We start from the raw sequence: 12,210 nt of genomic DNA on the forward strand, positions 1-12,210 counted from the left end.
TCCAGGGGTGGGGAATCAACATTTTTATATCAGCACAGCCAACACTGTTCTCCCTTTCTCCCCTCAGCTGGTGGGGCTGAGTGTCTCCAATGGGAAGGACCAGCTGGTGGTGTTCCACACCAAGGACAACAAGGATCTCATCGTTTGTCTCTTCAGCAATGACCCCTCCAACGACAGCAGGATTGGGGAGCTCGTGGGGGTCCTGGCCAGTCACTTCAAAAGGTCAGTGCTGGGCTGGGGCTGCTGGGCACCCATTCCAAAGTGGAGACCATCCCTGGAGTCACTGTGGTGCTGGGCTGCAGCCCTGGGATGCCACAGTGACCTTTTCTTCATGGCATTTTTGGGGCACACTTTTTACCTGTATTCCTCTGGTTGCCTTCCCTGTGTGTGTGTGACAGCCACAGGTGTTTGGGGGGACAAATATCACTGAAGGTGCACTTGGGGTGTGTCACAATGGCTCCTGAGGGCTTCCTACAGCCAAACTCTTCATATTTCAAATTAAAATGGAGTTTTTCTTTGCTCAGATTGACCCCTGCCCCAGTACCATAAATCACCAGCAGGTGATTTATTGCTTGAGCAGTAAATCATGGCTGTGCAATGTCATCTCTGCTCCCTGAAGTCTGTCTGTCTGTAAATCCCTGAGCCAAAGCTGGTGATTGGTGTGGGGGTATGTGGGACTGAGCTCCTGGATCCCAGGAGTGAATTCCAGGCTGCACCAGGCACAGAAAGGAGCTCCAGGGAGGAGCAGGGTGTGCAGTGAGCAGATCTTTGGCTTGTTCCTGGCTGCTCCAGAGGAGATTCCTAAGAGGAATGGTGCTGCCAGCACCTGCAGCCTTGGCTTTGCTGCTCACAACCTCCCCAGAACTTTACAGGTAAATCCTCACTCAGAGCTGTGAGTGGCAGGAAAACCAGAGGGAATTTTGGTCACTTTAGGGTATTTTTGCATGAATTCAAGAAGACTGTGCAGGTCCAGCCCCCTCTCACCACCACAGTGTGCAGCTCAGGACTGGCCCTGCTTCTTTGGGCAGGGGCTGAGTCCTTTGGAAATGAATTCTCAGCATTGGTGTAACTGGTTTGGGGAAATTCAGTGCTGCAAAGCAACAGAAAACATTCTCTGGTTTTGCTTTTACCTAAATCTCATTTTATGGCAAAGGCAGCTGTTCTTGCAGGCTCAGGAGATTCTGTAAGGCAATGTTTGTTTGGGAATCCTGGGATTCTTCATCCAACATCACCCTCAGGTGGCTGATGCTCCTCAGGGCCTTGCCAGCTCTCTGGTGTGGGGACACTCTTGGTGACACTCCAGCTCCTGTGTTCAGTCTCCAATTACCCAAAATTGCTTTTATTTTTGCTCAGATTGGTCCCCCAAGCAGCAGCCCTTGTGTCACCTGTCCCCACTCAGCCTCAGGCAGAGGTTTCATTTTAACAAAGGATGTTGTGACCACCAGCCTGAAACATTGCACATTGTTCTCCTAAAGGTGGGAACTGCTGATTTCCAATTTCTTACACTGATTTTAGCAATGGCATTTCTGTCTTTCAAAAGAATTTGGTTTAATCTAATCCCTGTCTGTAGGAGAAAGGCAGTTAAATATATTTATGTGCTGATCAGCTCCACTTAACACAATATTAGCATTATTTTAGTGCTTCAAATGACAAATCACAGCTGGGTAAATGGGAGAGCTGCTGTAGGAGCCCATTTCTCTCCAACATCCAATAAAAGTTCCTGGATGAAGGGCAATGCACAGGACAACTTGCATTTAGTTTCCCAAATATATAAATGTCATGGTTTCCCTCTTCAAAGCAATATCTGTAAATTAAAACATTCAGGAATGTATTCATGTTTTCCATCACTTTCCATTTTCCTAGAGTCACAAACTCGTGTCAGAGAATGGGATTAGCTGAGCCTGTGCTGGGGAGGCACCGGGGGAATTGCTCATTAGCCAGGGAATTGCTCATTAGCAGGATTAGCTGTGGGTGTGCCTTGTCAGGGTCGGGTTTCTCTGCCCTGCCTGAGGAGGAGCTAAGGCTGGAGCCAGCAGGAAAATCTCAAACCTAAAAGTTCAATTGCTTGCAAGATCCCAGCCATGGTGGGGTTTAGGAGCTCTGCTCCAGCCAGGGTGTGGGAGCAGCTCCTGTGGGTTCTGGGGCTCTCTCTGAGCATTAAAATGAATTTCCAGCCATCCCAGCACCCATCCTGGACCCCTGCTGAGAGGTTTTGGCAAGGCTGAGGTGTCCCAGGCGCCTGTGGTTGTGTGGGTGCTGGTGGGTGCTGATCCTTTAACTGTGTGTGATCAAACCATGTGAGTTCTGTGCCATTCTGTGGTGTAGGAAAGGGGAGGAGGAGGCTGCTGGTGTCACCCAAACCTTCTCATCCAGATGCTTTCTATCAGGTTTCATTTTTTATTCCAAACTCTTTGAAATGGGAACTTCGATGCTGACCCATCTATAAAATTTTGGAGATTTTCAGCAAGAAATAGCTTGGACATTTTAGAACAATTACAGAGGTGACATCTCTCAGTGCTGCATTCTGCAGCTGGTTTTGGGCACAAAGGCTTCACATTTGGCAATGTTTTGCCTGATTCACATTTCTTTGCATCACCTATGAAAGCTTCACAAAGTTATTTTTTATTTATTTGTTTATTATTATTTTATTTTTAAAAGTTATTCCTGGTAGGAATTTTCTTACTTTGAGGTTGTGGTTCCCAAATAAGTGTTTATACAGGGGAAAACGAACATGAGGCTGCTGTGAGCTGTGGCATTTTTAGTGAGTTAACAGGAGTTCAAGTCACAGTTCTACTGAGTCAGCTGGATTTGGGGATTTTTGACAATGCAGCTGAATTCCCAATGGAAATGATGGGAAGCTGGATGAGGTGTTGATGTAGTGAACAGAAAGTTCCTGTGTGCCTGCAGTTCATGTGCAGTGTCCATGGGCTCCCCTGGGAATTCCCTGGCAGGGCTGGGATCAGGGAGTGCCTGGAACAGCTGGGGGGATCCAGTGGTCCCTTGCAGGAGCAGGTGGGTGAAATCTGGTGAAATCTGCTCAGGATCTCTGCTGTTCACAGTGACCCTGAGATGTGTTAGAAAGTCTCTTTTCCCAGCCTGGCAGTCAAAGAAGGAGTCAGAACTCTTCAGTTCTCATTCTCAAGGTTGTTTATTGTTTCTTATCTATAAAATTCTTTCTCCTGTCCAGCTGAGGTCCGTTCAGCAGGTCAGACAGAGGCACTCTGGTGTTATCTTTTTATACTAAAACCTACATGTACAATATTTACCATAACTTCCCAATACCTATCACCTATGTTAGACAGTGAGCTTCTACTCTAAACCAATCTAAAAGTGCCACCTTCACAGCAGAAGATGGAGGCCAAGAAGGAGAAAGGCTGGACAGACCCCAATTCCTCCATGTTGCCCCATTCTAAAAAGCCCAAAATCTATTTTTCCCCCCATGATAAATTCACTATCATTCTACTTAAACTTTCCTGGCCTGTAATTCTTCATATAAAGGTTGGTAATTGTTTCCATGGGCTGAATCAAAGGCTCAGGGGTCCTGGGCTCTGTGCCAAGGTCTCTGAGCCCCCTGATGGGGTCTTGAGTCCTCCAGGGCAGCCAGAGGAATGTCCTGGGTTCAGACAATCTGGGGGATTTCTGCCCTTGGTGGCCAGCAGGATCCAAGGGGCTGTGCAGCAGCTCAGAGCTCAGTGCCCTCATCCTGGTGTGCCAAGGCAGGGAGCAGGAAGGGAAGGATTCTATTTTCCCTGTCCATTTTACATCCTCAGGGCCCCTCAGGCTCTAGAAGATGTTTGGAGCCAGCAGTGCAGGGCACTGAGGATTTTCTGAGTGTCCTTCACCTGAGGTGACCCAGCTGTGGTCACCTCCCTGTGCTCCCACTGTGTGGGGTCCCCCCCTGTGGGTGATCTGAGCCCTGGGGGTGCTCAGGGGTCCCCAGGAAGGTGCCCAAGGCCCATCCTGTCCCCAGGGCTCATTCCCTGCCCTCAGGGAGCAGGCAGGGCTTGTTCTCTCTGCCTGCCCACACATTGGGATCAGGGAGTGGCTGCTCCAGCGTTTTCTGTTCCCAGATCCCCACATTGCCTGAGCCACAGCCCTTGGGCTCCTCCCAGCATTCCTGGAGGGAAGGGGGAGTTAAAAGAGCAGTCAAAAGCAATCCCTACAGAACTCCAGCAGAAAATCACTTGCCTGAGGATAATTTTCTATTTTCCATTGCTCTTTGGGACCTGTCAGCCAATTTTAATCATCAGTGTGCCCTGGATTCATTTTCCTCAGTTCTGGGCCTTACCCTGGAGCGTTGGTCAGGTCCTGGTGGAGCAGGAATTCCCCCAGGGGGGATCTCAGCCTGCCCCAGGGCTGTGGCTCCAGCTCCTGCCCCACACAGGGCTCCTGGTGCTCCTCAGGAAGGTCCCATGCCCTTGTCCCTGCCTCCTGCCCTCCATCCCTGCATTTCACTGCATCAGGGAGGAGGCAGAAACTTCTTTGGTTGGGGAAGTGGAGAGGTTTGGCTGTTGGATTTAGTGTCACCTGCACATGTGTCACTGCAACACAGGGATGTCCTGTGTTAGAATAGAATAGAATAGAAATAATTATATATAATGATATAATATATGTATTATATATATATATAAGATATATTATATATGTGATATTATATTATATTTTGGTTTTATTTTATTATACATATTTTATAATATATATTATTTATATATTAAATTATATACATTATATTTATTTTTAAATATATATTTATATATATTTAAAAATATATATAATTTATAAATATATATAAATATATATAAATATATATAAATATATACTTATATATAAATATATATTTATATTTATAAAATATATATAATTTATAAATATATATAAATATATAAAAATATATATAAATATATACTTATATATAAATATATATTTATATTTATAAAATATATATATTATAAATATAAAATATTTATAAATATATATTTTTAAATACATTATATTTAAATATATAAAATATATATAAATATATATATGAATATATTATATATAAAAATATATTCCATTTATAATATATATATACAGAAATTACATTTATTACAGAATTACAGATGTAAATTGGAGCAGCCTGGGACAGTGGAAGTGTCCCTGCCATGGCAGGGGTGGCACTGGGTGATCCTGAAGGTCCCTTCCCACCCAAACCACTCCATGTTCCCCAATAATCAGCTCTGGTAATTCCTCTGTCCACCTCACAGTTGTAACTTGGGTTGAGAAATGAGCTTTCCTTGGGAAAACAAATGAAAGATTTGTTGTTTTGAGTGACTGCAGGGCATGGAGAGGTGGAATTACAGCACCCTGCTGAGACTGTCTCTGGTTTAGTTCTTGTACATCCTGGAAAACTCTCATTGCAGCTTTTTCCAAACACTTGTCCTGTGGGAAGGGAATACATCAAGATCATTCCCTTCCTTAAAGCTCATCTTGCCACTGCTGCTGCTGCTCATCCTCCATCTCTGAGTGGGGCCCTGGCCCGGGAAGCCTCCCCAGCTCACATTCCTGTGGAAAAGTATTTTTTGTTACACTTCTCAAAGTGTTCCTGACATAGAAAAATAGATTTGTCTCCCTCAGTGATGGATTAAGCCTTTGCTGACCCAGAGATGGAATAAAAACTTTTATTCCATTTTCAGTCTCATGTGAAGGGTGAGACAATACAGATGTTATAATTCACACTATTACAATAAAAAGGTAACTATTTTTAAATTACAATACATTATAAATGTTTCTTAGCTTATCAGCTTTTGCTACACCATGCTGTAAATGCCTTAAAGCAAATCATCTCAAATTACCCTTCATGAATTTTATCACAATGCATCTTTCACAGTTCTATTTCTCCAAAGTATCCAATTTTATTTACAAAACCATCCTTTGAAACTTGTTTCCAGTTCCATTTCTCTCTCAACAATGTCTGTCCTATTCCATGGCATTTCTAAGTCAGCATTTCTTATCTCAAAGTTTACACACAGATACATTCTATGTAAACCTTCTATCAGACTTTAAGAATTTTCTACAAATCCATTTCCCACACCTCAGTGCTGGTTTTGTGCCACTGAGAACACAATGAGCTCCAGGGAGGGGTTTGGGATCTCCCCAGGCTGCAGAGTTTGTGTGAATCCTTTATTTGAGTCCCAGCCTCTGCATCTAAAAGTCCATTCTCGTGTCTGATAACATAAATAGTAACAATTAATTGTGTTTCATGATCTTCCTTTGAGTCCAGAGAGGTTTTTTGGTCGGTTTTCCTTCCCTAACCTGCCTGTGCCCTGCTACCATTGTGTGCCAGCCCCAATTTTGTACAAAACCCTCTGGAAAGTGGATTCAGTTTTATTCCTTTTTATCCTTTATTCCAGCAGCCCTGTGTAACTTTGGTGCTTTCCCTTCTCTGAGCAGCTCCTGGATGCTAAAGCTCCATGTCCAGGGTCCTCCTGGGAGGGAGCTCTTGGTAAAAATGAAGTTCTTGGGGCTTGAGGTGCTGAAGGAAATTGATATTCCTTCCTATGGTGTCACTTGGGGTTTCCTGGAATTGTTCTGTGTTCAGGAAATCTTCCCCAGGGTGCTTAAAAATCCTGAATTACTTTGGGAATTTGGACCCAGATTTCCTCAGTAACTGTAATTCCTGGGAAATGGATCTCCAGTGGCCCAAAAATCCTCTTGAGTGACCAGAGGTGCTCTCCAGTGTCCCAAGGTGCTCCCCAAAGATGCAGAAATTCCCTCCATGGCCACAGGTCCTCTCCAGCCCACCACCCCAGTGTGATATTGTACAAATGATGTTTGTTCTCAATGACCCTTTGCAGAGTTCTTGGAGTTTCTGAATTCATTTTCTGGCTCCAGCTGAAGGATCTGCTGTGTTAAACGGGTGAATCCTTTCCATCCTTGGACAAGCTGAAGCACGAGGGTGGAACTGGATTTTTTGTGGTCTGGGGGGAAAAAACAGCATTGAGACTCTCAGAAGAGGTGAGCCAGTTCTGGAGTAGAAAACTCAAAGCCATCCTCATCTTCCTCCTCATCCTCCTCCTCCTCCCTCAGGGTTTCAGAAGCCTCAGACCCCTAAATATGAATTTGATTTTTAGAGCCCTAAGCATTTTCTGTGTCATTTATGAGGCTCTGTCCAGCTCCCTCCTCTCTTTGAGATATTTATGATCAGAAAGCAATTCAGGTAATCAGCCCTGAGGACCTGGAATTCCTGCATCCCACAGCCACCCTTCCCAATCCAGCTTCCCTGCTGGTGCTGGGAACTGGGGATTTCCTTCAGCAGTGGGAACAGGAAAATGGAAGTTTCTCATGTTACAAACCTCTTCCTTATCTGGCTCTGGGCTCTGCTCAGTGTATCCATTATCACAAATTATCACAAATTATTATTTTCAATCTTCAGCTGCAGCTCTCGGTGCTCATTCAACACTTGAAAATTTTGACACAAATCCACACTTTTTTCTTTTCCTGGAAATGTTCAGAAACCCCGTGGGTGTGGCACTGAAGTGATGAGCAGGGTGCAGGATTGACACTTGGACTTGATGCTCTTAAAGGTCTTTTCCAGCTTTAATTATTCTGTGATTCCATGAACCATCACCTTGCCCCCGTTAAAACCTGACGGAAGCAGCTCCTAAAAATGTTGGATGGTACAAACACAGCCCCAGATCCTCTGCTGCATCCCAAAATCACAAAATGGTTTGGGTTGGAAGGGACCTTAAAGCCCTGCAGGGTGGCAGGGACACCTCCCACTGTCCCAGGCTGCTCCAGCCTGGCCTTGGGCACTGCCAGGGATGCAGGGGCAGCCCCAGCTGCTCTGGGCACCTGTGCCAGGGCCTGCCCACCCTGCCAGGGAACAATTCCTCATTCCCAATATCCCATCCATCCCTGCCCTTTGGCAGTGGGAGCCATTCCCTGGGTCCTGTCCCTCCCTCCCTTGGAAATCCTCTCTTTCCATCTTTCCTGTGGCACCCTCAGAGCCTGCAAGGCCCCAGTGGGGCCATCCCTGGTCTCCTCTCCAGGTGAACACCCCCAGCTCAATCCCAGAATGGTTTGGGTTGGGTTGGGGCTGGCACAGCCTGAATACCCTGCCTGGGCTGGCACAGCCTGGCTGCCCCAGCAGCTGCCCTGGCACAGGGGCACTGAGAGCAGCCCAAAGCTCAGAGCCTGGATCTGCTGGGTTGATTTGGGGAGGGGGTTGAGGTTTGTGCCAGAGGGATGTGGAGCTCCTGGAGAGGGAGAACCCCCCTGGGTGTGCACCCTGAGCTGCAAACAGCCCCTGGGGACCCTAAACAGGCACAGATGGGTTTTGGTGTGAGCACAGAGCTCCCAGCCTGTGCAGCTCCTGCTGAGCTCAGTGCTCAGCACCTCTGCTCCAGGGCTGGGATCCCAGCCCAGGCTGTTCCCTGGGCTCTGGGGAGGGGCTGGGCTGGGCTGGGCTGGGCTGGCAGCACCAGGAGCTGCTCACAAAGCTTCAGGCACCAAAAATGCCTCGTGGGTGGTGCTAAAACATCACCAGGAGTTGTGCAGCCCCTTTGTTCCCAGTGAGACACTCCAGGCTGGGTTTCCCACCTTGGGTTCCTGTTGTGTTTGTGTGGTGCCCCTTGGCAGGGAGGAATGATGAATCTGACTCCATGATCTCAGAAGGCTGATTTATAATTTTATTATATTATATTATATTATAAAATACTATCTATATATTACTATATATAGTAATATATATATCACTATATATAGTATAGTATATATATTATACTAGATATATATAGTATAATATATATAGTAATATTTATAATATATATATAATATATAATAGATAATATATAATTATATATATTATATTTATATATATTATATATTATACATTATATATATAAAATATATAGTAATATATATTACTACTATAATACTATATATTTTTACTATAATATAGTAAAATACCATAGTATATTTAAAAAATTAACTAAACTATACTAAAGAATACAGAAAATATACTTAGAGAAGGCTAAAAGATACATTCCTTCTGTGGCAGGAAGGAATGATGAATCTGACTCCATGATCTCAGAAGGCTAATTTATTACTTTATGGTACTATTTTATATTAAAAAATACTATATATACATTACTAAATATAGTAATATATATATTACTATATATAGTATAGTACATATATTATACTATATATAGTATAATATATAGTAATATTCATATAATATATAAGTATAATATATAATTATATATTATATATTATATAATATATTATATTTTATATATTATATTATATATATTATAATATATATACACTATAAAATATATATAGTAATATATATTACTATATATAGTAATATATATATTACTACTATAATACTATATATATTTTTAATATAATATAGTAAAATACTATATTATATTTTAAAAATTAACTAAACTATACTAAAGAATACAGAAAATATACTTAGAGAAGGCTAAAAAGATAATAATGAAAATTTGTGACTCTTTCCAGAGTCCTGACACAGCTTGGCCCCAATTGGCCATTGAGTTAAAACAACTCCCAGCAGAATCCAAGGAAACAATCACCTGTGGGTAAACAATCTCCAAACACATTCCAAAGGAGCAAAACACAGGAGAAGCAAATCAGATAAATATTGGGGTTTTTTTCTCTGAGGCTTCTCAGCTTCCCAGAGAAAAATCCTAAGCCAAGAGATTTTTCCAGAAAATGTGAATACCAGTTTCCCACCTTGCTTTCCCACCTTGGCTCTCATTATTGCCAATAAAGATCTTGGTGTGCTCCAGAGCCAGAGCCTGAGCCAAGCTTAGGAAAGCTTTGCCTTTAACTGCACCCCTTCAGTTTGGGGAGAGCTCTCATGGTCAGGCCCAAAGAGGTTTCTGTAAAAATGAGCACAGCCATGGTTTTCAAGGCCTGAATATTTTTAGGGACATGGAAATTTAATAAAATAAAGACGATCAATAGGTTGATATTGTTTGAAATAATAAGGAAAAGATACGTTTTTCTCTTGAATATTCAAGGGAATATTAAATGTTGATATTGATTAATGTATTAGATATTTGATCCAGCCATTTTTACATTCTTACATAAAGCAAAGTATCATGAAAATACAGATTAATAAAGCTTTCCTGCTCTTTTGCTCTGTGGCATCTTCAGCAGAGCCAAAACTGCTCTTTTTAGCTTCCTTTCCTCCCATTCTCCTCTGGCTCAGCTCATTGTATCTCCTGAGCTCAATTTTGAGTTGTTCTCCAGAAGGCATTTCTGTGACTGCTCTGTCAGAAGTCGTTGGGATCCCAGAAAATTATTCTAGTTAATGACTTCAGTCTATTTAGTGATTCTAATTAGTGGTTTTTCACATAACTCAAATGTTAAGCTTAAAGGGAGGTTTGGGTTTGGGTTTTTTCAGGATGTGTGGAGGGTCTCACTGATAGAATCTGAATGTGCTGAAGACCCTGAGCTTGGGGCTTGGCATTTTTGGAAATGTTTGAGGACCTTTTTAATCAGATACTAAATATTGGCTCCCAACAATTCTTTCTGAAGCTGAGGTTAAATAAATTAGAATTTAAACATGGCTGTAATGGAAAAACAAGGAAAAAATGTTTATTGCTTGACAGATTTTAGAGCTTTTATTTTGGTTTTTTTTTCAATAGATACAGAACTGAACCTGTGCGCTAAAAGTTAAATCTTGTGCTGTAAAGCAGGCTAGAAAAAAAATCCTGTCCCTGGTATAAAACTGAAGTAAATTAACTCAATCCACTGAGCCTGGAGTGTTGCTCTCTGTACAAATCCTCCTACACCAGGGTGTCATTTTTTAACCCACATTTCTGAGTGTGTTTGGTCCATGGCTCTCCTCTTTCCCCTTTGCTCTGCCAAATTCCTAAATTAAGCAGTGTTGGGGTTTTGATGTAATATAAGAAAGATTTGCATAAATGCAGTTATGGTAATTTTGTGGTGAGTTTTAATGTGTTGGCTTCATTTCAGCCCTTCAGATCCTTAAATCACTTTTGATTAGCTGTTGCTTAAACATTGCTTTTTTTCCCCCTTTTGAAAACAGATGCATTGAGGATGAGCTGAGGGAAATTTTGTGTAAATCTGCTTTGTTGCTGGAGTCAGCCTGAGAGCCTTTGCTCCTTTCCTTTCCTTTCCTTTCCTTTCCTTTCCTTTCCTTTCCTTTCCTTTCCTTTCCTTTCCTTTCCTTTCCTTTCCTTTCCTTTCCTTTCCTTTCCTTTCCTTTCCTTTCCTTTCCTTTCCTTTCCTTTCCTTTCCTGAATTTCCTTTCCTCTCCTCTCCTTTTCCCCTTCCTTTTTCCCTTTTTCCTTTCCTTTTTCCTTTCCTTGAATTTACTTTCCTTTCCTGAATTTCCTTTCCTGAATTTCCTTTCCCGAATTTCCTGAATTTCCTTTCCTTCCCTGAATTTCCTGAATTTCCTTTCCTGAATTTCCTTTCCTTTCCTTTCCTGAATTTCCTTTCCTGAATTTCCTTCCCTGAATTTCCTGAATTTCCTTTCCTGAATTTCCTTGCCTTTCCTGAATTTCCTTTCCTGAACTTCCTGAATTTCCTGAATTTCCTTTCCTGAATTTCCTTTCCCCTACCGTAGGACTGCCCAGGCAGTCACTGGGGTGGATAATTTGAGATTGATTTCTTCAGTACAAAATTCCTGAGAGGTGGCAAAAGGAAACTGAAAGGAAAGAGGATCATTCTTGGATCCCATTAAATCCCTGGGCCTTAAATCCCAACCTGCATTTCCCCATTGTCCTCATCCTTCCCCTAAACTCCCAGTTCCATACTGGAGCTGCTCTGTGTGCTGCTGATCCCAGGAGCACACAGCTGCTTTCAGGAGGCTGCCACACATTTTCCCTGGAATTCTGTTCCATCAGTTCTTTCCTTCTCTTTCCTTCCCTCAGTTAAGGGCCCCAGTGACTGACAGCAAACAAAAAACAACAACAAAAAAAAGCTCCATCATGATCATATTTACTGGTGACCTACTTAAAATGCTCTTTGCTGCTGCTCTGGTGTGTGCTGCAGTGCTGCTGGCTGAGTCTCCAGGGAATTGCTGCTGGAATGATAATGAATGCACAACGTGGCCCCTTGCTTGTTTAACTGGAGCCTCTCAAAGACATGGTTTATTTTTTATTGCATCATTTAGACTTCCTTTTTCTCCCCCACTTGTGATGTATTATTCCCATTTTTGGTCTC

General features: G+C 42.7%; 1 protein-coding gene across 1 annotated transcript in view; it reads left to right on the forward strand.

The window, feature by feature from the left end:
- MYO1D (myosin ID) overlaps nucleotides 1-12,210 on the forward strand; it is a 169,651-nt gene that overhangs the window by 109,629 nt on the left and 47,812 nt on the right. The window contains exon 21 of the mRNA XM_071450741.1: nucleotides 68-222. Within this exon, the coding sequence (XP_071306842.1) occupies nucleotides 68-222 (155 nt within the window). The remainder of the gene's footprint in view (nucleotides 1-67; nucleotides 223-12,210) is intronic.

The sequence above is a fragment of the Agelaius tricolor genome, unplaced genomic scaffold, assembly GCF_023055355.1.
Source record: "Agelaius tricolor isolate 1412-34295 unplaced genomic scaffold, bAgeTri1.0.p SCAF_31, whole genome shotgun sequence".
Taxonomy (NCBI): Eukaryota; Metazoa; Chordata; class Aves; order Passeriformes; family Icteridae; genus Agelaius; species Agelaius tricolor.